This window comes from Amblyomma mixtum, chromosome 2 (assembly GCF_055824585.1).
Source record: "Amblyomma mixtum isolate Tamu chromosome 2, ASM5582458v1, whole genome shotgun sequence".
Lineage (NCBI taxonomy): Eukaryota > Metazoa > Arthropoda > Arachnida > Ixodida > Ixodidae > Amblyomma > Amblyomma mixtum.
In genome coordinates, this window is record NC_143013.1 from 10494251 (window position 1) to 10519981 (window position 25731).

Sequence of the window (25731 nt, forward strand, 5' to 3'; positions counted from 1 at the left end):
GGGTGCGTGGGTACCTCTGGTGGTTATTTACAAAAGCATGGCGGCTGCTCCGAAAGAAGCACGGTACCGGAGTAGTGTGCTTCGTTATAATTCCGATCGAGAGTGTATCGCTTGACCATTGACGCCAAAATTCACCCATTATGGTAAACATTTCACGCATCTACATAACGCGTCGTGTTTTCCCCTGCCATTGCTGCTGTGCTGTCGGCGAACGACGTATCCTTCTGGCGAGCTTAGAAACTTGCGCACATTCGACTTATCGAACCACTGCGCTTCGATATGTCGACAAGATATTTACACCGACGTAACGACGCGTACAGCAGTGCAAGAGGCGCACGTCACGGCTGATTGCTTGCCGCCACTGGATCCACTGCGTGTTACGAGTCGGTGCCGTTCAGTGCTTGTTTACATGTGCCTGCTGATCGATATTTCGCGTGGGACAGCGCGCGAAAGTCTTTTCGTCCCACAGCTTCCTTAACGCCAAGTAAATTATGACAGCATACTTGTCACCATGTACGCTTATTATATTAAGCGTGCGCTGGTTTTGTGTGTAAATCTTGCACGACCGCGCTATATCAAAATGCGTGCATGCGCTTTAGCGTAGTATTTCGCACAGTCTCCCCAATTTAGCCTGAGGAGACTTTGGGAATTTCCTTTATAGAGCACATATAAAATAACCTTTTGTGCTTTCGACTGCGTATTTAATTGACTGATGTGGTGTTTGACGAAGTGCATTGTTTCAGCTTTCACCGCTGCAGGAGACCACGTTTTTTTTTTTTTTTTTACTTTCAAATAGGTACACACATGGAGGTGGTACAGTTTTAAAAATATTCACCAAAGAAAATAACTTGCGTCAACCATGCGTGTATTATATTTTGAGTGCCCTCATATGCATCCATAACTTAATTTGGTGTAGCCTCAGGTGGTACAGTTGAGCCCACTTATAACGAACTTGATCGTCACGCGGCATTTGTTCGTTGTATCCGAAGTTCGTAGTAAGTGGACCACCTATAATACGGGCAAAAAGAGCAAGCGAGAAGAAAGTGAACTTTATTTTTGAAAAAAAAGTTCGTGATGCATGTCTGCTTCTTCAAAGCTCATCGCATCACTGCCGTTTCTAATTTTTCCAGCGCGGTAATATGTTCATCGCCAAGGCCTCTGCTGCACACGAGTTCCTTAAGCGACGCGATGTAACCGATCGCGGTTGAAGCGTTCACAGCAACCGGCGGTAGAGCAGCATCCTCGTCATCGTCCTCGTCGGTCTCTGGGCAGTCAGGAAGGGCTCGCACTTCACGCACAATAGCTTCGTCAGTGCATGGCTCCGCAATGTCGGCGTCGTCATCAGCAGAAACGAAATCGTCCCAGGCAAAGTCAGGTCCGGCCAGCTGCGTGTCAACGACGCGTTGCCACAAGTCCTCGTGCGACCGGCCTTCCGGTGGGTCATCTATGGCGTCCTCGGTGCCTGGGCCCATAAAACCCGCCTTGCGGAAGCAATTTGCTATGCACTCCGCGGTCAGTTCCATCCACGCCGCTTTCAACATCTCCACGGCGGCAAGCAAGCTGATGCGAACCGGGCGTCAGCGAACCACTTCAGCAGTGCGTCCTCAACGTCCGCGTAGGTCGCCTTCCGAAGGCGCTTTCTAGTCGTCGGGTCGGCATTCACGGTAGCACCAAGAACCTTTTCCTTGCCCTTAGCAATGGTTGAAATGGTCGATTTCGACAGTCCGTACTTTTTGACCAGTTCGCAGTTTTTTGCACCTTGAGCAAGTTCATTAACAATGGCCATCTTCGTTGCGATGTCGACAGCTTTCCTTTTAGCAGCTGAAGAGGTCGGCGTACAGTCCTCCATCGCACCAGGCGCAAGTCAAGCCCTTGGGCTCGCGCGTTCAGGCAGCCTTCAACTCCCCGATCTGGGAAAGGCACGGATGCGGCAACGATGTCAACGCAGTGCCATCGCACAGAAAGAATCGACGGCGCAATGCCCTCAGCGCGGGGTGGCAACGGAGCAACAAATCACGTGGATGCATCACAGCGACGCGGGCGGCGCCACTTTCTCTTTCGTCAACGCGCGCGCGCGCTTTTTCGTTTTCATTTTTCAACGCGCGCTTTTTCTTTTTTTACTTTAATTTACGGGGCCCGACAGCTTCGCGTTCGCTCTAACCGAGTGTTGAGGCCACAACAGTTCGTTCTATGTGAGACACTGTGCCATTGCCCCAATATATATTTTGACGGTAGCACCATCCTCGTTCGTACTAAGCGAGCGTTCGTTATATCTGCGGCTGTTATAAGTGGGCTCGACTGTAGTTGCAAATGCAAACAGATGCCAATAATGGTAGTGTGCTGCAAAGGTTATAGGTCATCTGCCTTTACAAGAGTTTGCTTATTACATGTTGTCTTTTAATGCAGCATCGTAAAAGTTTGTTTCAAAGTGCACATCACTGAAGCTGTTGCTGTCCACTTAATAACTCCTGTTCTTCAGGCCCAATCACATTATTGTTAGCCAGCTTTAAAGCTTTAATTATTTTAGGCTCGTGAGTCAGTTACCATTGTGCAAGTTAAAGGAACACTAAGATGACTTCACAGATTGCCTGCTTGTCTCCAGACACTGAATGAATTCAGTCACTAAACCATCCTACTTCTTTAACTGCACATACAGTCTCATTTCCTTTTTAAAGGAACTGATGTTTTTCGTGCTTCCTGAGCTCTAAGGCAACTCATGACATCACCTATGACATCGTTTTAAATACCATGATGGGAAAGTTTCAGTTGAAATTCATTGTGATAGAAGCTCCCTGTTTGGGCCAATGCATGAACCAGCATACTCAAGTGAGCATGAGTAAAATGACACACGAGCTACTGTTGCAGCGTACGTAGTGCTGATGGGGTCAGCAGGAATTTTCTTTATTTCTGCATTTTATTGGAATGTCAAAGGCATGGAGAATAGCTAAAAGGTCCAACAACCATTGGCGTTTGCTGCTAATTTAAGTGCCTATGCAGTTTGTGGAGTCTCAGTGCACAAAGTTTGTTCCTTACAAAGCAGTCCAGCATCCTAAATGGTCCTTAACCTGTTGGATTACTGGACTATTGAATTTGTAGCTCATTGAGAAAGTTTCATTTTTGTGAGGGTAGCCTTGGAGCAGGAAGGATACTATGAAAAAGTAGCTACTTTACATTTTTTCCCACTGACATCCAAACCATTCAAATGCTGCGCATACTGCAAGAAGTTTGTGTAAGCAGACATGATTTATTTGGTATAAAAAACTCAAAAAGTTCAGAAGCATATGGTGCATGCAAACAGTGGTGCACCATTGAGGCAGTGAAACAACTGTAAAATGTCTGGAATCAGTACCTCATATAAAAGATTGCATCATTATCTTTGACATATGCACTGTGAACTCTGAGGGTGATCTTATTTGAGTGGCTATTCAGCCTGTCATGTTATGTGGTGAGTTTGGGTTAATTGTTTCAATTGCAAATGTTCACCCATCCCAAAGAATGTGTACTTGTTTATGAATACAGAATATTAATGCTGACTTGAGGCCCTCTCAGTAGACCTTATTCAAGTTTAAATACTATCATGGCAAAAAGTGAATTGGGTAAAAACTAAGGTACTGAAGCTGAAGTGAGGCGCTGCATTTTCTCAACTATAGAGCTTGCATATCTCTGCAAGGTGCAACAGTTTTTCCCGCTTCTCACTGCGCTAATACTATGTCCAAAAGCAATAGGGCATCATTGCAGCCTGCCTTTTGGTGTACTTATTATTTGTTATGGTTGGCGGCTTGCCTGGGCTGTGAAGGTGATGAAGTTGGCGGTGAGCTTGGCGGTGTTTCTCCATGTTTTTGCATGTTGAAGTGCTAGTCACTATTCTTGACTCTTAACATACAGGCTTGTCGCGAAATTCTTGGTCATCACAGTCGTGGCTGCAGTTTTTATGGAAACTGACCACTTCGGGGTCTGTTTAATAGCTACTGCAGTAGGAAACTGCTTACGTAGTGCAGATGCAAGCATCATTTCTCCGTAGCCTGCGGGATTTCTCATGGTTTACACCACATTCCGTGCACAGGACAATCAGCAGCCGACACTGCAGACCAGTGGCTCGCAAACTGGCGTGGATGATGCCGATGGGACGGCGGAAGAGGATGATGAGGAGTCGTCCCATTCCTCGGACAAGGAGCCGCGCCTCGTGGAGAAAGTGAGTGTCACCAAAGTCCGTTCTTAGTGCGGAAGCGCTATATTAGCCTCCTACCCCGCAAAATCCCATTGTTTGCTTGAAGTCTCTGAGAGTGTCACAATAGGACAGGAAAGACGCATAACTGGCTCCCTGGCTCAGTGGACACCTCAGTCGCGCTTTGAGCTACATGGTGGTAGGGACAGAGAGGTATGCACTACATGCGTTGGTGTTGTTGTGGCAGAAACATGGCTCTGGATCAACAGACAACCGGCTTTCATTGGGTTCATTGGCATTGGCATTGACAGCATTGTATTCTCCGTTGATTTTGAGAAAAGGAGAGGCACATAACTGGCTCCCTGGGTCAGCGGACACTTCATTCGCGTTTCGAGATATGTGGTGGTGGTGTCCACCTGCAAAAAACCATGCTTTCACTCAATATTTCATGCTTAGCAATGCTAAATTGCCAGCCAATTTTTATTCTAGACAGGTGCTTTATTAGAATAGCTGGGCAAAAGAGATGCAGATAAAATGCCTGAACATAGTACATGCAAAACCCTACTGACTGTCAAAGCAGGCACAGTAGTTAAGTAAGAACACAGCTGTGCAAAGTGCTTTGTGTGACTGCTGCACATTGTGAAGAAATCGTGGACAGAAGCAACGAAGGAAGATATAATGTGCGATATAAGTGACATATAGTTCCTTGTTGTTGATGCTTGCCATGTGCCTTTATTATTGCATATCACAAGAACTGGACAGTTTATTTGTGAAGGAATTTCACTAGTCCAGTGATCACTAGGCTACCGCAGCGGTGACCGCTGTTTGACAGGTCGATGATTTGTTCCGTCACGCAACTTAAATTCGCATCATTTAGTACAGCCCACTTGAGACTGGTGAAGGAATTTCACTTTGCATATGGCAGTGCGTGGATGTGATTAGGACAGGCAGTAAAGAAGAAAGCTGGACTATAGCGCTGAATGCCAATTGCTTACTGTTTGGTTGTTTGTTTACTGCTATCCTTGTGGTTGCACCCTGCCACATGCAAAAACGAACACTTATCAACTGCATGGATGTCCATGTGCTTGTGAGTATACTACATAGGTGGCACTTCCTTGAGTTCTTGGATGTATGTGCAGGGACATATTTCTTATCGCTTCTTTTGTACCCTTGTGTCAATGTCTACCATGAGTTTTGGTGCAACCAACGTGGTATTATGTAAGAGGATTGTATTATTCTACACCCAGTCTCATAATATCATAGTGTGTGCTTGGCAGCATATAAAAACAGCTATGTGTTTTGCGGTCTTCCAGTGAAGTGGAGAATTCAAAAGGAAATCAGCCATTTTTCTTCTATTTTTGTGGGTCTACTTTGTGCTGGAAATACAGAAATGGCATTTGTGCTGCAACACATGAAAGGCTGGTTTTGGCTCATTCAGCAGTAGTCCGTTTAATAGAGACAACACCAGTTAGGGCATAAAGTCTGGTTTTGCTGTGTTCAGCTGTAGAATCATTAGCATTTGTATTGCAATGTGACCGTGCAGGCGAAGCAGATTTACCTGAAAGGAGTGTCAGCTGAGAGGTCCGGACGGATGCAAGATGGTAATTACCCACTTCTGTAATGCCTTCTGCACTCATTCAGGGTGCCCTCTGTTATGATTACTTTTTTTGTCTTCAGCCATCTCGCACTACAGGAGAGCCTTGCAAATTGTGCCCGATATCGAGTTTCGTTTGGCAAACAGCAACGTGTGGTCTGTTGGTGAGTTCTGCTTCAAATGTTTGCAGACTTGTGTGCATGTTTTTCTTACACTCACAATGATGCGTATGGTTTCAGATGAGGAGAGCAGTGGCTCAGAAACCGAGTGAGTATGAGTGAATTGTGAACATTCATTGCATGAGTTGTGCAAAAATTCATCTGGACCATCCGTTGTGGCACTTGCAGTATTAGTCTACTGAATAATTTGAAGCATGTTTACATAGGACATTGATTCTCCCATGTTAAGGCAGTTGACTTTTGTTAATTGTGACCTGCTTGATTCGAACTTATTCATTATAAAACAGCACGATAAAACAAGGGAATAACAAACACAGTAGATGCCATCACAGTGCTGGTGGTGTCTGCTTTGTTTTTAGGTCCTTGTCTTTTAGCACTCTTTTATAATAGAACCAAACTAACCCACCCGGCCTTCTGTTCTTTGAACTTGTTGTTTATTGGAATGTACACATTGGTCCTGCCAGCATGAAGTGTATAAAAAGGTTCCTGATATTTCAGTTTTGACATTATTCGAATAGATTTTGGGCCCCTTTCAGGTTAAAATTATTGAGAGTCAACTGTATTGGCAGGAGTATAAAACTTCTATATGTCATGCAGCCCTCAAAGCACTTTTTTCAATATTAATATGCCTGCGCTCGAACTGATCTCTATGAGAGCCTGGGTACGTGAGGATTGTAGCTGGTGACAGGCATTAGTGGTGGTCATGCCACCTGCCTGGATGTGTCGCACATTGCTTGTGAAGTCGAACTTTGTTTCTTTTGTTTTTTACAGATGTGAAGATAATGAGTCACCATGTGACAATGATGACCCGATGCCCCTTCATCAGCGCATCAAAATCAAAACTTCATCGGCCAACATCTGCTCTGTAGCCTGGGAACAAAAAGTATTTATCTTAATTTCAGTTGTGACAGCAGTTTCTTTAATTGTCACCATCGACAACATCAAAATATACGGATTGCACAGCTGTTTCTCTTAAAATTTCCCAATTCTCGATGGACTTTTTATACAGAGAGTTTAGTACTATTGTGCGTGCATAGTGAATTTTTTTCTCGTGGCAGTTGTGGAGCAACGTATTTGCATGTAGCGATATCAAGCATCTGCTCATACTCAGCAGTACCGGTTAATAATTATTGCAGGCCACACACATCTCTGACCTTCCCAGAGAAGTCTTTATGTTTATACTGCGATGGGTGGTCTCTTCAGACTTGGACATCTTGTCTCTTGAGTCTGTTTCAAAGGTATGTTGTGGGCCATGAGTTGATCTTGCTGTCATATCCAAATTAGTCACTCTAATTAGATGCTTGACTCGCTTTCTGTTCTTGCCAGGTGTGTCGTGGCTTCTACCTCTGTGCAAGGGATCCTGAGCTTTGGCACATGGCTTGTGTGAGGTGGGCAGTGCAAAAACATGGCTACTCTAAACAGTTAGTGGAGGTGAATGTCAAAATGTGCAGCTTAGATAGTTGAATTTTCCCCCTACTTCATGCAGCATCTTCAGCATTGCTGCCAATTTTACAGATTTTAAACTTGCAGATTAAGTTTTGTATTAATTGGTTGGCAGATACAGTGGACTTGTTAATTTGAACTTGCCTAATTTGAACATAAGCATTATTTGAATTATGCCTTGGGTCCTATCAATATTGTGTCCATTTAATTCAAATTCAGTGTAATTTGAAAAATTTTTGCACCCATATAAGTTAAAATAATCAAGAGTTCACTGTATATATCTCGAAAAAATATTTTAGTAATCATTAACTAACCTGTAACACAGCTACTTCAGACCGCTTTTGCAGCATTCATAAAAAAAAAAGAGAATTAGTTTGGGTGTAAGATATGAAATTGGTCAATAGTGTCCAGAGTGAGAATGACAGGTGCAAAGCTTGGCACCAAATTTTTCCTGTGACAGTCAGTCCTTCACTTTGTCCTCACTAGTTGTCATGTTTGTGTGCTCTACTAGTTGTGGATGTGCATCGTTGTTCTTTTTGTTAGTTTTCAGGCATGTACACTGTATGAATGGCTTTGGTTTTTCATTGTGCAGCTATTGTAAGTCATGCTTTTGTCAGTTACGCAGCTGTCTATAGCTGCTGTTACTGATGCATGACTTTCTCCTGCAGAATGTTGACCTGCCTTTCTAAAAACAGCGTGGAGATGCACTTTTAACTTTTTCACATATTAATTTCGTGTCCATGCTATGTGCCAGTAAATGGCATTGCTTGAGCAAGATTTGTAGCACATCCCATGAGCCGTTCATTCCATATAAGAAACTTCCCAAGTTTCCAAGTGACCCTGGCATCCTCCACACGCAAGTTATATCTTATACATCCAACCTCGTGTTTGACGCAGAATAGCCTTAGCTGCTTATGCACCATAAAACTCAATGCAAGATTTTAGACAACAGTCAGTAGAGAGATGTATTCTTTCTAAAACTCCTTCAGCTCTTCATTTTATTTGCTACTTTTAAACTCCCAGTTTCATATCCTAACACTTCAGCCATAACTAACTCATCATCATCATCAGCCTGACTTCGCCCACTGCAGGGCAAAGGCCTAACTACATTACATTATGTCATCACCTTGTGTTTGGTGCATTATGGCCTCAGTAGCCACTGTGCCAACTACTGCTACTGCGATTACTGTGCAGAAGAAGCACTGCTCTCACACAGTGTTGTGATTTACTGGAATGCAGCTGGATTTCTCGCCAGTGGGTTACAGGAGAAGCATTAGAGTTGGTCAGAGTTGATGTATGCGAGCATCACACGATTGCCGCTCCTTTTGTTGTGCAGAACGTGGGGTGAAGACTGTGGCCAGTTGAACCAGTACGACTCTTGGAGAGAAATGTACATTTGCAGGCCGCGGATCTGCTACAATGGTCAGTGAGCATCTGCCTCTTTGTCCCCAATTGGAATCTTTTTAGTTTTAACATTAAAATGCCCCCAATGTGAAACTTTGGGTGAAAACCTTGTTGTTCGTATGTATGGCCAACGTCATCTTTTTTTTTTTTAAGTGGAAACTTGTAGCACTTTTGAAGCTCCAGACATCTAGATGGTGAGGAGAAGTGTTCTTACTCTTCTGCAACTGTGAAGCATCAGCACTACTGCAAGAGCCCTACACATTTCAGTAACAAATATTAACAAAGGGAGAACTGTGTGTTAGTAGACATGGACGAGGTAGAGCATGGGACAGGTGCTTTTCGGTATTCCTATACAGCACCTGTCCCATACTGTGTCTTGTCTGTCTTTTTCTTACTCAGTTTCTGTTGCTAAGAATGAACAACCAACTTGTCGAGTGAGGCGTTACCTTGAAAAGCGGACCCTACGCCCTGAAGACATTTGACCTGAGCAGTACATGTTATATTAAGGGAAAAGATCATTGAAAGTGAGTAACTATGATTGAATAAAGTGCAAAGTAGTGTATAAGTGCTGCCTGTGCAACAAAGAACCCATATAACTGCAGTGTGCAGTTCTACAGTGGCCCTCATTTTGGACATTTCAGAACATTGATGTCATTTCTGCCTGGCAGTTTGTCCCATAGTTTAGCATTAATATGTGAAAAAATGAATTACATTGCCTAATGTCAGCAAGGAAATATGAAATGAGTAGCTGAAAATCATTGCTTGTTTGTTGTAATTGGGTGCATACTTTGTGTGTTACTCACACTTCAGGTGTCTACATCAACCGGACAACATATGTGAGGCATGGCGAGTCATCCTTCCAAGACTCGACCTATCGTCCCTGTTTTCTGGTGGAGTACTATCGCTACCTCCGCTTCTTTCCTGATGGTGAGGAGATCCTTTTGATCGTGAACCATGCCATTCTTGTACACGTGCTGCTGTTTTGCGCGTCCTCCTTTTTTTCTCTTTGTTGCTTTGCTAATGAGTCACCAAATTGCTGTAGAAATGGATGTGGCACTTGTGCATCTTTTTTTTTGTGTTTTGGAGACAAACTGGACTTCCTGCTTCGAAAAATTGCATATATATAATGCCTTTTGTCGATGCTGCGGCAGGCTTTAGCAGAGTTTCGGCACCATTTCAGAAATGTACAGCTGCAGCCTGAGTAGTACAGAGCACTGGAATGACCATTGAACTGCATCCTGCACTCAGCGGATGTGGCATTGCTGCCCACTAATCGCACTTACGTCCGTGCTCAGGGGAACAGAGTGGGAGCGACAACACATATACACGAAGATTGACTTATCACTACTATTACAACAAATACACAGAGTGGGCCATTTAGTTACCAGACGTCGGCAATGGACCCCGTGTGAGGTTAAGCCTATGTAAGAAGGGATTCTAATTTGCCTACTGTGCGCAGGCTACACATTAGCCTTCATTTGTTCGGTCAGCTTCCAATGCGCTTACCAGCAACAAGGGAGGTGTATCGCAGTGCTTGCAAGTGGCCTTTATTCTATAATATAGCTATTCAGTGATGGCTTGATATGCACTGTAGGCATTGCTTGGATGCATCTAGTTGCATTCTTAATGGCAGCTCCCCTTTGTGGAGCATTGGCAGAGTTCTCTGCCTGCATAAGGCAATGGCGGTTAACTTTTCTAAAAGTACAACTTTGCAAACGCTCTAAAAATACAGTGTAATTGGTTAGTCACTGAAAAACAAAGAGAAACCAAAACATCACCTCAGGAGGCAGTGTTGTTTATTAAGGTTGCTTAGTAAGCCTACGAAACGGGGCCTTGACAGGTTTAAAATGAAACACTGCATTGTCTGCTTATCAGCTGTCCTAGGCAGTGTCAGCATATTGGAACTATATGCACTCAGCTGTCATGGTGTATGTACGAAAGTGTGCAGAGAATGAGGTTTTAACTATGGTCAAACCGCTGCATGATTTTATCATGTACTCCTTCATGACTTAGGTGAACATGCAGTGCAGCTGACATGCTTGGCACAGTGACATAGCTGCTCCGAGAAAATGAACAAGTAGCGGCAGACAGTGCCCAAGCTTCAATGTGCTGGACCAGGCTGCCTCATTACTGCACAGGTTTGTTGATTTCGTGAAACCGTACAGGAGTGGTGCTGATGCTGACCACACCCGACAACCCGTACGTCTCCCTGGGTAAACTGCGGTCTCGACGACCGGCCTACACCTCGGTCCTGAGTGGAAGCTTCTGGCTCGAGGGCACTAGGGTCAAGGCGGTGCTCAAAAAGCCTGCGGTGAAGACGCCGCGGAACACGGCCTACCGGCGGGGAGCCAGGCACAACGTGGAACCACAGCCGGAGCAAGTCTTTCACCTGGCAAGTCCCCGCCTGATCCATAGAATGTGGTACCCTGTTGATAAAGGCCAACTTACATTTGTCCTTGGTGAGACCTTGCATGCGGTTTTTCACCATAATTGACTAGTTGGCCCCACCTAGGTCTTCCACCATATGTGCTTTCTATAGCTTGCGTTTGCTGTGCCCTCTATTTCCCAGTGTCAAGCTCAGTTAGGCTTGCCACTAGAAGCAATTGTTGTGCAGTCATTTTCCTGTCAAGAAACGCTGGGACAGAAACTGACTTTCACAACACTGTCGGCGACTTATTTTCCTGCAGGAGCTGGAGCTGAGAAGTGTGCGGGGTCGTGCCAATGCACAGCTGGTGTGGAAGAGCTACGCCATCCACAGCTACTGGTTTGTGGCACTCTACTTCCGAGCTAGCAGGAGTGTAGTATAAACTCTGACACAACCAAAAACTTTTTTAATCTAAAAATTCAGGGAAGCGCTTTGTTGACCTAAAGTGCGGTGAGGCGAAAGCCTTTCGTGCGGTGTTGCTGCCTGTGTCACTGATGTGTGGTTAAGATGTTAATCAAGTACACAATTGTTTGTGAATCTTAAATACTGGAGACACTGGAGGGCGTTTGAGAGGCATCCGTCTGCTTCGACGCCTTTCTGCAAATACTCTCCAGCGTCCTAGACAAGGAGAACTATGCATTGGCAGAAAGTAACATAGCCATTAGCACGCTCGGCTGTGGAATGGAAGGATGGTGGTTCGAATCCCATCGTGCACAAAGATTTTTTTTCTGGTCTGACTAAAAAGCGGGACACCTCTGCTGACAACTTTCTGTCAACGACGATGAGGCATTAAAGGCTTTCGCCTTAAGAGGGCTCACCAGCTACAAGGCAACTCAGATTTGAACTTTTTCTGTCGATAGATGGCAGCACCTGAGTACCCCAAAAAGGAGGGAAGTTCTATTCCCCCTCCAGGTGTGTAAACTACACCGCGACACGAAAAAAAGTATTCGTTCTTCCGCGTACACAAAGTAGAGCCCAGAACTATCTGTAGGTATGCGGCCAAGGTTCCAGAGACCGAAGCACAAAAAAGTTGACCCCCCTCTCAAGCCATTGAGCACAGAAGGATGTGGGGGTCATACAATGGACCATTTCCCAGTAACCCACCAATTTAGCGTTTCTGGTTTGGGTCGCCTAAGCTTCCTTCAGTCTTTTCTGCGAAAATTCTTTTACAATGGTAAGGTGGGGTGACTGGTTTCGCCTGAGCAGACAGGTGTGGTCGGTTAAAATGGCTTGGTGCATCCGCAGGACATTACCCGGAAAAGGTTCCATTGTGTTGAACACCTATGTAGTCAGTCTCTAAATAAAAGGAAAGAAAGGAGCTCCTAGCACTGTAACGGACACGTGTCGTGTTCGTATCAGTGCCGCGCATCAGTGATTGCATCGCGCCGATGCGCAACAGTAATGCGCAGTAGGTTACAGCGTCCCGCTCGGCTCGCCCAGAACGCCGGCGCGCGTCCCGCTCGGCTTGCCCAGAACGCCGGCGCGCGTCCCGCTCGGCTTGCCCAGAACGCCGGCACGCGTCCCGCTCGGCTCGCCCAGAACGCCGGCGCGCGTCCCACTCGGCTGGCCCAGAACGCCGGCAAGCGTCGTCCCTCCGGTACAGCGCTCTTGCTCGTGCCTATAAAAGCTGTGCCTTCAATAAACAGTGGTTCATTCTTGCACTGACCATGCTGCTGTAAGCGTCGTCCCTCCGGCTGGTTACAAGCACAAGGCTCATGGCTGGTCTTCTTCCCTTTCCCGCGTAGCCTTCTAGCTGCAGAAGGATGTCCTCGATTGTAGTGACAGCGTGCAGCTTACTTTGCCTAGTCTCGTACGAGCGTTCCCAGGGCCGGACACCCATCTTCCGCTTCTCAGCACCAACAAGGCTTGAGTTTGGCTTGTTCTGACGGTAGCCATCATCTTGTGGCACTTTTGTGCGCCATACTTTGTTCCCTGATTTGTCTCAAGGTGCTTGAATACCAGCAGGCAACAAGTCAGCAGAAAATGCCAGCAAAGAATTTCAGGTACGGGAAGCGTAAACGTGCAGGTGCACTGATTGCGAACACCAGAAAGAGGCAAGCTCGTGATAACGAACCTCCTACGTGCAAAACACACTATCCCCTCTATGGTGGCGACCTTGCCCACCCTGCTGAAGATTCTGCGTCCCCAGAAGTCAACGAGCACAACCCAAGGCCGGCAGACGTTGAAGCCCCCATCAAAGAATCCGAGGTGTCAGGAAGTGCCCTGTCATCTTCAGTGATGAGCACAACAGAGTCGTGCGACGAAGATATTGCTAATGGAGGTCCCGCGATCACCACCGTAAAGAGCGGCAGTGCAAATGCTGGAATTCAAGGGCGGCGCATTGTTAGCCTTCAGTACCTGTTGACCAGCTTGCAAAAGACCGCCCTCCATGTTCCCTTCAACTGCACTTTGGCGGATATGGACTGTGTGTCTGAAAGAAAGCAAGGTCTACGAAGCACGTTGACTCTTGTATGCAGGATGTGCCGAAGGAAGGATGTCATCCACACAGACCCGCCATCTGATGCGCAAGCTTCCAGCGGCTGCGGCGATATAAACACATCAGCGGTGTGTGGAATAATGTCAATTGGCTGTGGCTTCTCAAACCTTAACGAACTGCTTGCGTCTATGAACATCCCAAGAATGTCATCGGACACTTACACGAAAATAGAGGACGACGTTGGCAACATTATCAATCAAACCGCCTGGGAGGAAATGAAAACAGCGGGCGCAGAGGAGGCAAGGCTGGCAAGAGAATGCGGCGACATTGACAGTGACGGTACACCCACGATAGCAGTCATCGCAGATGGTGCGTGGTCAAAGAGATCCTACAGGAACAAATATGACGCTCCGTCAGGCGTGGTGAGTGCACGAATTTATTTAGTTGCCATAGCGGTAAAAAGCGCTGCATTTTGTACTTGAAATATTTCCCACTTGTTCTTTCGGCTAATTGGGGAGGTATGGAAAAGATCCGCGCTTTCATAACCTAGCTGCATGTACACGGGGCTATGTACCGTTGTGATCGAAAGGCATCAAACTGCCTAGAGGTAGTTTTAAAGTAGCACTTGAAGAGCAGGCATGATAAGCTGAAATACCTATATGTTCGAGCGATTAGCAGTGCAGCCAGTAGGGCAGCTTCTTGACTAATATTGGTCTTACTCTTTCAGGCTGCTATCGTTGGTCACGGAACTGGAAAGGTCCTGTACCTTGGCGTGAAAAACAAGATATGCGCAATGTGTGGCCGGACTCCACAAGGTGCCACCCCGAAACAGCATCAGTGCCACAAGAACTGGCAGGGAAGCTCAACAAGCATGGAGCAAGCTATTGTGGTGGAAGGCTTCAAGAAAAGCGTTGAGCTACATGGCATCAAATATACAAAACTTATTGCTGATGGCGATTCCAGCACTTACAGATCTATCGTAGCAGCAGCACCGTATGGCAACCAGCGGGTTGAAAAAATTGAGTGCAGGAACCACCTACTTCGAAACTATGCAGCAAAAATAAGAGAGATCGCTCAGAAGAAGCGGCTAGAAAAAATTCCTCCTAAATTAAAGAACTCTATTCTCCAAGCAGCTGTTCGCCTACGGCATGGAGTTGCAACAGCAATAAAAGTTAGAAGCTCTGAAGAGGCATCGTTTTCTGAAAAAATAGACCGTCTTGCTCATGACATAAAGAACGGCCCAAATCATGTGTTCGGAGACCACGCTAACTGCGCTGATTACTTCTGTTCCGGAAGCAAAGCGGGAGAAGAAAATATATTTCCTGAAATAGTTCAAAAAGGCATCTTTGAAGAAATTTGTGTTGCCATGAGCAGAGTGGTTGCAAACACGGCGAGCCTAATAATGGACGTCGATAACAATGCTGCCGAACATTACAACTCCATTGTGGCGAAATTTGTAGGAGGAAAGAGGATAAACTATTGTTTGAAAAGATCCTACGAGACAAGGTGTTTTGCAGCCTCCTTATCGCTCAACTGCCGAGGAACATACCACGAAAAAATCGCGCGCAGGATTTCGGGAGGGCAGCTTGGAGGATGCACAGAATCATTTGTGAAGGCGATAGTTTCTAGGAGGAATTCAAAGCGAAAGCTACCGAAAAAGAAGATACCAACCACTTCACGCTGCAAGCGCAGAGAAAAGGAGCGACATACTGGTGCCGATGCTGATTACGGCTTACCAGACATGGAGCCCGGTGCTTTTCAATCTACTTCCGACACCTTCCTGAAATCGCTTTCGCTATCAGCAACCAACATCGAAGACCTGCAGCGAGCAACGTCGAAGCAGAGTAGATGCACTCTGTGGAAACAAGAAAGGCGAAAGAGATTGACAGCATCATTGTTTGGTGCTATTTGTAAAATGAAACCAACGACGGGATGTGGGCGGACAGTTGGCGACATCCTGTACAAGGAAATAACTTCCGAAGCGATTCGGTATGGAAAAGACCACGAGTGCTTAGCACTCAAGCAAATCGAAAATGAGTGCAACGTCGTGGTGAAGGAGTGCGGCCTGTTTGTTGACCAGGAGAACCCCTTTCTTGGCGCTTCCCCGGACGGACTCATTGGGGAGGACGTTCTTGTTGAAGTCAAGTGTCCTTACTCAGCGAGGGACCTTACTCCACTAGAAGGAGTTCGCGCCAAAAAAATAGTCTGCTGTGAGGAAAACAAGAGCGGGAGATTGCAGCTGAAGACAAAAAGTAATTACTGGTACCAAGTGCAAGGACAGCTGAATATTGCTCGCCGTAAAAAGTGCTTGTTTGTGCTGTGGACCAAAAAAGGCATCAGCACTGAAGCGATTTCCAGGAATCAATCGTTTTGGGAGGACGAGATGTTGCCGCGGCTCAAAAAATTTTATATGTACTGCTTGCTGCCTGAGCTCGTGGACCCAAGGAGGAGCCGTGGCCTTCCAATTCGTGAGCCTGATTACATTCTCGAAGCACAAAAGGCTCGCTCGCTCAAGCGACCTTTGAAGGAAACGTCGGAAAATGACGATAGCCAAGAAACCGCCTAGAACACCCATTCTGGCTACAGCGTGTGTTTCGCTTTTCCTTCTTTCACTGTGTCCCGCGCGACACACACGAACTGCGTTCACTGTGCAGCTGACGCAAGCCATCCTGCGCTACAGTATAGGTGCCGTCGGACGATGACGCGTTTCATCCACAGATGAACGGCCACATGCAGCGCTTGAACAAAACCATTGCAGACGAGCTCGGCATGCATGCCGACGCAGAACACAAGGCCTGGGATGTCTTCCTTCCGTACGTCATGTTCGTCTACTACAGCGCACTTATTGAGACCAGTACTATGTGACACATTTTAGGCTCATTTACGGCAAAAAGTAACCACAACGCTGGACGCCATGCTGCCAAACGTCACCAATGAGGACATACTTGACGTCGCCGCCTGCTTGCAGCGTGCAGAAGCTCTACGAGTTGCCCGGCTACGCATTACAGACCAAGAGCGAACGTACGCCCAACGCTGCAATCTCCGCCGTCTCCACGCACAATACAAGCCAGGTGACCGTGTGTGGGTGGAGACGCCTATTCTACGGCAGCCCAATAAAGAGCTTGTTTCAGTACCACGTTAATCTGCTCGTCTGTGTTTTCACGGCATTTTCACCACCTCGTGAAAATATTTAAATTATAACAGATTTACTTGCTTTGATACCTCCTTCCCTGCTTATAATTCCACAAAGAAATAAATCAGAGTTAGAGAAAACTGAAGAGGACGGGAAGTGTGGCTCGCAAAAGCACCGAGAGCGTCCTGCAGCTATGCATGGTGGCCGGACGCAAACTTTGTCATTGCATAAGCGAGTTCTTGCTTAGCCCTGTTTACATGAACCAATAACGTCAGGTTGAGTCGGGCTGCGCAAGGTCAACCCAACTCGACCAACGCATGTTGTTAGTGGCTATTTATTGGCAGTGTTGTCAGTAACGCGTTACAAGTAACGGCGTTACCGGCAACGCGTTACTTTTTTCGGTAACATAGTAACGTACTCGTTACCATTTCGAAATTGTTACGGGTAACGTACTTACGTTAACATTTTTCGGTAATTAGAGGTGTCATGTTACTGGTTACTTCTTAATTCAATTGTCCCTCTCCGCCTCTCTTTCAGAAAAAAAAAACGCCAAAAATAGTATTGCAAATAAACAAAATCTACCGGTGTTCTTGACGACCCTTGTTGCGGCTCGCATGCATGCCAAAAAAAAACCTGCCCTTGACGACGCACTCAACTAAAAAAAAGCACGAACACGCAGTCACAAACTTGCCTTCGCCCCCAAACCACTCACACACACATCTCTCTAAAGAGTGGACGCATGCCAAGCCACCAATGAACCATTTGCAGAAATCTGTAAGTCAGTGTCTCGTTCCCAGGTGACACTCTCGCATTCTTTGTGGAAGAAGTTCCCTCTTCTGAGAAAACTCAGGAATGTCGCCAGTTTACTTCAAGATGGCCCTAAGAGAGCCGTGGAAAGAGTACAATGGTACAGCACACAAAAGGGGATCGCAGTCAACCAGCTGTTTCTATCTGCAACTCCGGCTACGTTTCTCGTTATTGAGCTCCTAAGCGAGCGAAGCTGACCTTGAACACCTTGACGTAAACACTCGCATTTTTGCGATAATTACGAAGGTTCAAGTAAAAAAAAAATTTTTTATGTGCGCAAATATATTTTTTGAGGAACTATGACATTTACATTTCTTTGTTGCTACACAATTTCCGCGTAATTTCGTAAGCAGAAGCACACCAGAATTACTGTAAATTTGCTCAGTTCAGCTATGTTTTCTTTGTGAAGTTGGAATTATATGAGGTATGAGCTTTATAAAACTGTTATCTTGAGTTCTTACAGCAAAGACACACTGATTAAAATTTATGGCCATGAAGTGACGGCAAAGTAACATGCGATACTTTTTTTCGGTAACGGTAACGCGTTCCTTTTTTTTAGTGTAACGAGTAACGTATTTAGTTACTTTTTTTCGGTAACGCCTACAACACTGTAATTATTAAGGCGGAAGCCTTTAATGTCTCATCGTTGTAAGCAGCAGTTGTCGACAGAAAATGTCACGCTTTTCAATTGGTGGCAACGGTCGTGACGTCACAGTGCGCGAATTTCAAACCGGGCCAATTGTACTTTGGCTAGTAACCATGCAACCAATTGAAGGCATCGTATAGTGATGCTCCAAGTAAGTGGGACTGAGCTTAGTTAATTGCTTAATTACCCAATTAGCCTTACTAGTCAGGCCATATAAATAAATAAAACCGATTAAGAAATTGGTCGAGCTCAGGAATCGAACCCCGGTCTTCGGCGTGAGAGACGAGCATGCTACCCACTCCGCCATGCCTGCTCGATGGTTTGGAATGAACAAAGGCGCGTCTAGTGAATACGGTGTCTTCACTCACTCTCATCCTCCTCCATTCCCTTCCCGCGAGGTTTAGGTGCCCACCGACAAATGCGAGACAGATACATTTCCTTTCCTCAAAAACCAATTTACTGACGAGCGATGCATAGAACCAAATGGGCGATGGCGTTCTATGGACTCCTTGGCAGCGTTGCAAGACGCTGTCGCGTTCCACTCTTAGGGGCATCAGTGACCACACACTAGGTCAAAAAAGTGCCCCCCTGAATTTTGTGAGACAGTTACTGCGTAATTTCCTTTCCTCAAATACAATTTTCATTTTCTTCATTACGGCTCCTCTTTATCTTCTTTCACTCCCACTTCCTCCCTTCCTCTACGGTGCGGTTCAGGTGTCCACCGAGATGACAGAGAATTACTGCGCCATTTCCTTTCCTCAAAAAGCGTTGCGTTCAAAGGGCAAGGCATCGCGCTGAACGGGTGGTGTTCCGTGGACTCCCTGGCAGCGCTACAACGCGCTGTCGCGTTCCACTCCTAAAGGCCTCATTAATTAGCAGTTAATTAGTATTCAGGCATTAATCAGTAATTAACCATTAATAAGTGATTTGTCATCACTTAGTAATTAGTACTCAATTATATGTGACGCCACCGGTGCCACAGAAACAGCGAAGGTGGTGCGGAAAACGCTTCCGCCTCTACCCACTTTAGACAGTCAAAGTGCCCCCTGAAATTTTTGGTAATAAGAAAGTAAAAAGAAGGACCAGACGTCGCGTGTTTGCATAAACTCGATTTTAGCGAGTGAAGACCGGTTCAACTGCAGCGACACCAAGCTTCGAGCCTCGCATTGCAAGCGAGCAGTGGTAACATATCCAAGATTGAGGCACGCCACCGCTGCTTCGGAGATGCGACGGCGCAAGCAAAAACAATTTCGCGCTTATCCTTTCCCCTCCGTTTTTTCGGCTCGACAGCGTTTACAAGCACATCGGGGCAGGGAGGAGTTGAGTCAACCTACCCCTTTGCGCGGAGTTGACTGGTCCCGACTCCTGACCCGACACGGCGCGTTTACATGAACCCAGTAACCGGTTTTTGGCCGGATAACTCGACACACCTGCGTTTTGGTGCAAACAGTGCCTTACTGTGTGTGTGTGTGTGGGGGGGGGGGGGGGGGGGCAGCTTGTAGGTGTGGCCTTGCATCTCACTTCTTTTTAGCACCACCAGCTCGAGAAAAAAAGAAAAGCAGGAATCTTTTAGAAATACAGCCCAAGCAAGAAAAAAGGAAAGAAAGAAATGAAGTTCGTCCGGGTTCTAAGAAAAACGCATGCGCACGAACACAGACAAGCAAGAAGTTGGTGGTAGAGTGCAGTAGCGACAAAATATTCTGTCGCCAGATGGAGCCACGCCGCGCTAGTAAATTTTGGCGCGAAATTCAAATACCCTCGGAAAATACATACACAACTTTCAGAGCCTGTAAAAGGCTAACACTAACTTCGATATGGATAAAAATCGTGTCTTAACAATCAAGAAAGAAAAAGGGAGGAAATGTTGCGGACGAAATTTTGATTTTTGGCTTGGTTTTTTCACGAGATGACATGAAAGACCTACATATCTAAAAGCACCATTTTTCTGGAACTTTGCGTCTAATTGGTAAAAAAGTGAAACTTAAACAATAAAATCTGCCCGCAACATTTCCTTTATTCATTCAAGAAGAAAACGCTGCCACAAACCTCATGAAAATCGAGCCATATTTAGACACGGTATAGCTTCTGAAAGTTCCCATGTATTTCCTATGGACACTGCCACTGGTGAACCCTCTTAAAACACAACGTTTCGAAGCCGGCTTGGGTTCTTCAGGGGTGACTGGGGGCAGTAGCTAGCGTCTTTTGAGTATGCACGGAGGTTAAAGGGTCAGTCTACTCACCGAGATGAGTGTATAAATAATGGCATATTCTGGTAGTTGGCACCCTATAACATCAATAACGAGGGGTCTGCGCCCGGTTTAGGCAGGAATTTATATTTTATTTCGGCGTTAAAAGTCGCGTAAAAAAGCATGGTGGCGACCCCAAACGTTCATTTTGTTCAAGAAAGTGGTAGTCTTTTTTTGTAGAAGCATAAGTGAATATACTACATATCATTTGTATGCCCCAATGTCAGAGAAACGCACGTTTTGTTCTGGTAAACTGTAGAAGGCGTACCGCTCGCTTTTTCTGTAAATCACATGAATATTTATAGTTACACGTACGCAAAACGCAGGCACATTCCCACTTTTAGTTCAGCGTATGCTAGCAGAGACGCAAAAATAAACTCAGCCTATAGTGGCGCCATCTGGTCGTCAGGACGGGAACCATTGCTGTAAACAAACCGACTCTCCACTTAAGCCTAGGAGCGGCAGAACCGTCACTCTAATTATTAAAATAAAGCAAATTTATCTCTTATATGTTTTCTTATAGGCGAGATGAGACGAAGCGAAAGACAGGCGCCCCATTTATGGCCAGTGAACGCACTGAAAAAGGCAGCAACAACGAGAATTCAGTCCGAAGCGAGAGGTCCGGCTTCGACGGGCGCCGCCATGTTTGTCGCCGCGCGGCGGAAATCCAGATGGTTGCGAGATGAGACTACCATCTCATACAGATGTGTTCCCACATTAATAAATTCTATTTTAAAATGTTCTACCGCACTCCTTGGCACCACAGCTGGCTAAACGGTAATTTGAGTAAAGAGCTATCGGTTGCCGCAAAGAGAATAGGGTCGATAAAATTCAGTAGACTGACCCTTTAAAGGCGCTAGCTACTGCCCCCAGTCACCCCTGAAGAAGGAGCCAAGCCGGCTTCAAAACGTTGGGTTTTACATTAAAAAAGGTCTTGGTTGAAGACGTGTCAGGGTTTATTATAAGTCATGAAACCCAACTAGACAGGCAAATCTGGCAACGTGTTTAGGTTTCAGTTCGTGGTTCCACCTAGGCAGATATTGATCACCGGTAAAATCAGTAAAACAGAGATGACTGCTTCTCTTCATTGACATTGTTAGCTGCATCGGAACACTATTGATGCGTTCCTGTTGTAAACACTTTTTGAGCATTATGTCATGGGTGCCAATTGACTGCGCATTGACTGTGAACAATTATTATGTTAACATTCCAAATTATTAATTCATCTTTGATGAATTATTATTTTTGAAGAGTTCACATAAGTATTTGCATCAACAGTTTAATTGCTCAGAACTGTATTCCAATGTTCCTTGGTTTGCACATTTTTTTCTGCGCTACTACGGAAACCCATCTGTGGGGCAGTACCATATTTCATGGGAGGTGCACATGACAGTTCTGGAAAAGTGGTTTTCAAATAGGCATCCACAGACCCTTTTGGGGCTTTCGGAGACATTCTTAAAGGGGCCCAGAAACACAATCTTAGTTAACTGTTTTGCCTGTTGATTGCATACAGTGAGTTATAATGGTGCTATTAGCGTCGGTAATACCGCGTATATTCCGTTTTTTAATATTTTAATGTCCTCCCAAAAACAACTTCATGGCTCTGATGGTGTCGTCACACAGTGGCGGGTTTTTAGCAGCGGATATGACATCACCTGGCGCGAGCTTGATGATCGGACAAACAGTAAATATACTGCAAATTGTGTGAATAAATAGAGACACATTTTGTCACCTGTCTGCGTTTTATATTAGATCAACAAAAACAACTTGTTTGTCTTAGATAAAAGCCCTGCAAAGCAAGTAAAATAAAAATACACCACCTTGCATGGAAACAACGCTGCCAGTCTCAGCAAGAACGAGTTACAGAGAGCAGGCAACAATGGAGTACAAACTTCCGCGACGTGCTCTGGCTGGCTGTTTTGATTGGTTGCGCCAGGTGCCGTCATTGGGAGAGCGAAATAGGAGTGGGAAGCCCCGCCAAAATCGAGTTGAGGGCAGCGTTTTGTATGCTTGTATTTTGAAATTTCTTCACTGAATAACTCCCGTTCCTGTGCATCGATTCCTGTAATTCTTTTTAAGTCAGCATCTGTGTGACATAAAGAACCCACCTGAAGTATAGCCGGTATTCCCCCCAGGCAGTGTTTCGCAGCCCCTTTAAGGTTCCCGAAGCTGTTGGCTTGTAATGAAGTTCTCTATTTGACGATGCGAGTGTGCGGATTGTCTTTTATGTACTCTAGTCTAATGTCAGCATTCACACCTATTCAGGCATTTATATTGCGATAGCAAGTGTTTTGAAGTGAACTGCTACTATGTGGGAACACAGTGCTTGGATTAGGGAGCATATTTCTCGATTTTTCTGTTGTGCGCAACCCAATGCATGAAACTAAAATTCATGGTCGCAGTAGTTGCATAGCCCATCCTTTGTCGTTACAATACTTGTGTACTCCTTCTCCCTCAGACTCCATGATTGCTTTCATCATATCTCAACGGGCCCACAAGATGGGACCAGTGGCCCAGACCATTTGTACTGTTGCTCGAGGCCTAGTTGTGCGTGGTAGATTTCAGAATTTAGGTATTTTTTTATTGTTTGCATTGCAAAGATCATTACAAGAGTTGAGCCCCAGATGAGGGGCAGAGGGAAGCGCTTTCTCATGTTCATACACCAGTTGCACATTGAAGTAGTTCTCAAGGATTAACCCTGCAATGCACGGGCATGTAAAGAACAGATATATTAATGAAAAAAAAAAAATTGATTACAGCATAGCAAAATTTAGCTAATTTTGATGATTTCAGCTACAAAAATTATAAAAGTATTTGGCTGTCCTGCCGTTCGGGTTAGCTTTTTGCGTGAATTTATCCTTCAGGAGGCCTCCTGAATATGGCATCCGAGACTGTGACCATGCCTTCATAAATATGTTTGAAAAGACCGTTTCTTGAAGTATGTTAGCAATTTACGTAGTTCGAGTAGAAATGGAAATTATATACATTGTTATGCTCTTGTATGGCAGGCAATATGCGAGGCATCACATAGCTAAACTAGCTGGCTACTTGCAGTGTGCCTTGTGGCAGAGGCTAGGTTTTTGTGCGACTCATAGGCTATCATACAGACTTCATGTATTCCAGGCACCTTAATGGCACGGAATGCATGTAGACAATGGAGTGTCTATATAGTTAGATAAGTTTAGGCTTTGCTCAGCCGTAGCCTTATTTTGGAGAGAGTAGATTTCATTGTAGCATTGTACTTTTCGTTTCCGCATCTCCATCCAGGCCGGGCCAAGAGTCTGTGGCAACATTTGACCTGACAAGCACCGCTTTTCCTCCCCTCTGGTTTTCAAGAGTCAAGAGTTTCACGTTGGTGTCGGAGTCTCCACTGTGATGACATCTGCAGTGCAGCACAGATGGGAGGAGAGAAGAAAAAAAAAGTGCTGTCTGTAAATTGTGGGACAACACGTAGGCGAGGTGCCATGCCTCATAGTCCACGCTGGCCTTCCTGCAAGGCACACCCACTTTTCCCTTGTGATGTTATCATTGTCAAAGTACGCTTGTCCAAGTCTTGTTAAAGATGCGGGAGTTTCGTTCTTTTTTGCAAAATGTGAATGCTTGGCGATAAATGTGTTCACTGTAGAGAGGGAATTTTTGGTGCAAAGGTTGCAAATAAAAATTCTACTTGTGGGATGTTGGATGACTTTTGTCAGTGTGTTAACAAGTAGCTTATATAGAAATGGAGGGTAATTATCAGTTGAATATTGTGCTGCTTGGAATTACTCAGCTTTAGCTGCAATAATTGCCATTGTTTTCCTGCTGACCATACATGGCAGCTGAATGCACATCCAGCTGGAAAGGTGCACACAAAAGATAAAAAGGCTCATGAATACAATAGAGATGAGTTTCTATTCTAGTTCAAAGCCAAACATGAGCAAATTTAACTTTCCAGTGGATTTAATTTTTAAGTTACATTGGTGCAATATACAGTTCAGTTAGTGCCGAGAAAGCTATAACAAAAATTTATTTTCGAGGTCTTTAAAGCTTCCAGATGTGGAACTTGAGCCTATAAGTCTGCATTGGGGAGACTGGCATCACCTTTTCTGCAGGGTACCAGTTAGTGACTGCAACGCTGTTTCAGTAGTGGATACTTTTTGGATATCTGCTTCAATGCCTCGGGCTTCAGTTTCCCTAAAGTAGGAGATTGCGCAAGGTTTACTTCGATCCCACCCACATGCAGTTTAGTAAAGCATTGGCTTCTTCTCAAAAGAAGTTGCCTTTTTATTGAAATTTGGCATCTAATGTACCGCACTGTGGACAAGAGTAATGAGCTCAACTGCTCGCTCAGCCTGCTTCACAGATTAAACTAGTATTCCACTAACTTAACAACTGGACAGCCTTGTGTCTCGCAGCTCACTGCAGGACATGCACCGTTTTCAGGAAGCTTTGGACCATGCATTATCCATGCTGTTGGCACTTACATGCTGGAAGCAGGAGGAGGGCACACCCTGCATAAAAAACAACTGGTATGCCCTTCAATGCTCCTGTGGGCAATCGATCTAAAGCGTGGTACTGCACGGCACATCATTACCTTGTACTTTCAGTCTCACTTCATTTTTCATCCTTGTCCACCGTTGTCATGGAAACATGTAGTACAGCAGCTGCCAACCACCACGTGTGAAAGTATAGCAGTTACTAATACACTGCTAAACACTGCCACACCCTCCCTTTTGAGGTGCCCCAGTCTGGGCTTTGAAACTGTTTTTAGAGACTGCTTACCAATTCACAGCATTCCGTAATTTGGCCCCTGGGCACTGCTTTATGCTTCGCGTTAGGGAAGAACAGCACATAGCATTTGAAACCTTTATTAGAAAAAAAAAAATGTCATTATATTACAGCATACTACAACAGTCAAGTTAGGCCTCGTTTCGCATTCAGGGAAGTAACGTCAATGGCCAAATTAAAGAATAACAAACTTCCTCCGGTTTTAAAGCTTCGGGCAACAGCGTGCATGCAGCTTGGCTCGAAATTATGGTCCCCGAAACTTAAAGGCGGCTTGCAACAGCACATACCAATGCGCCTCCAAAGCAGGCAGAAAGTAAAAAATGGAAGCTTGTCTTGCAAAAAAAAAAAAAAAAAAAAAACAAGCACGCCATGACTGGATTAATGCCTCCCCATATACAACAACAAAAAAAAAAAATGCACCGTATAAGCAGACCCTTAGCCTAAATATCTAGCACAATATTTACATGTTAGTACAAAGAAAAGCC

At 45.3% G+C, this 25731-nt stretch overlaps 2 protein-coding genes across 2 annotated transcripts; both read left to right on the top strand.

Annotated features, from left to right (window-relative positions):
- Position 1: 1 nt before the first annotated feature.
- On the top strand, positions 2-24159 carry LOC149358380 (F-box only protein 9). The gene is made up of 13 exons (XM_089570452.1): positions 2-143; positions 4064-4192; positions 5709-5766; positions 5843-5923; positions 5999-6026; positions 6710-6821; positions 7075-7176; positions 7265-7326; positions 8718-8803; positions 9596-9712; positions 10951-11177; positions 11473-11549; positions 23747-24159. Exons 1-13 carry the CDS (start codon positions 141-143, stop codon positions 23853-23855), a joined length of 1191 nt encoding a protein of 396 aa, XP_089426578.1. The 5' UTR covers positions 2-140; the 3' UTR covers positions 23856-24159.
- Positions 14378-16789, top strand: LOC149358381 (uncharacterized). The gene has a single exon (XM_089570449.1). It carries the CDS (start codon positions 14441-14443, stop codon positions 16211-16213), a length of 1773 nt encoding a protein of 590 aa, XP_089426575.1. The 5' UTR covers positions 14378-14440; the 3' UTR covers positions 16214-16789.
- Positions 24160-25731: the final 1572 nt, after the last annotated feature.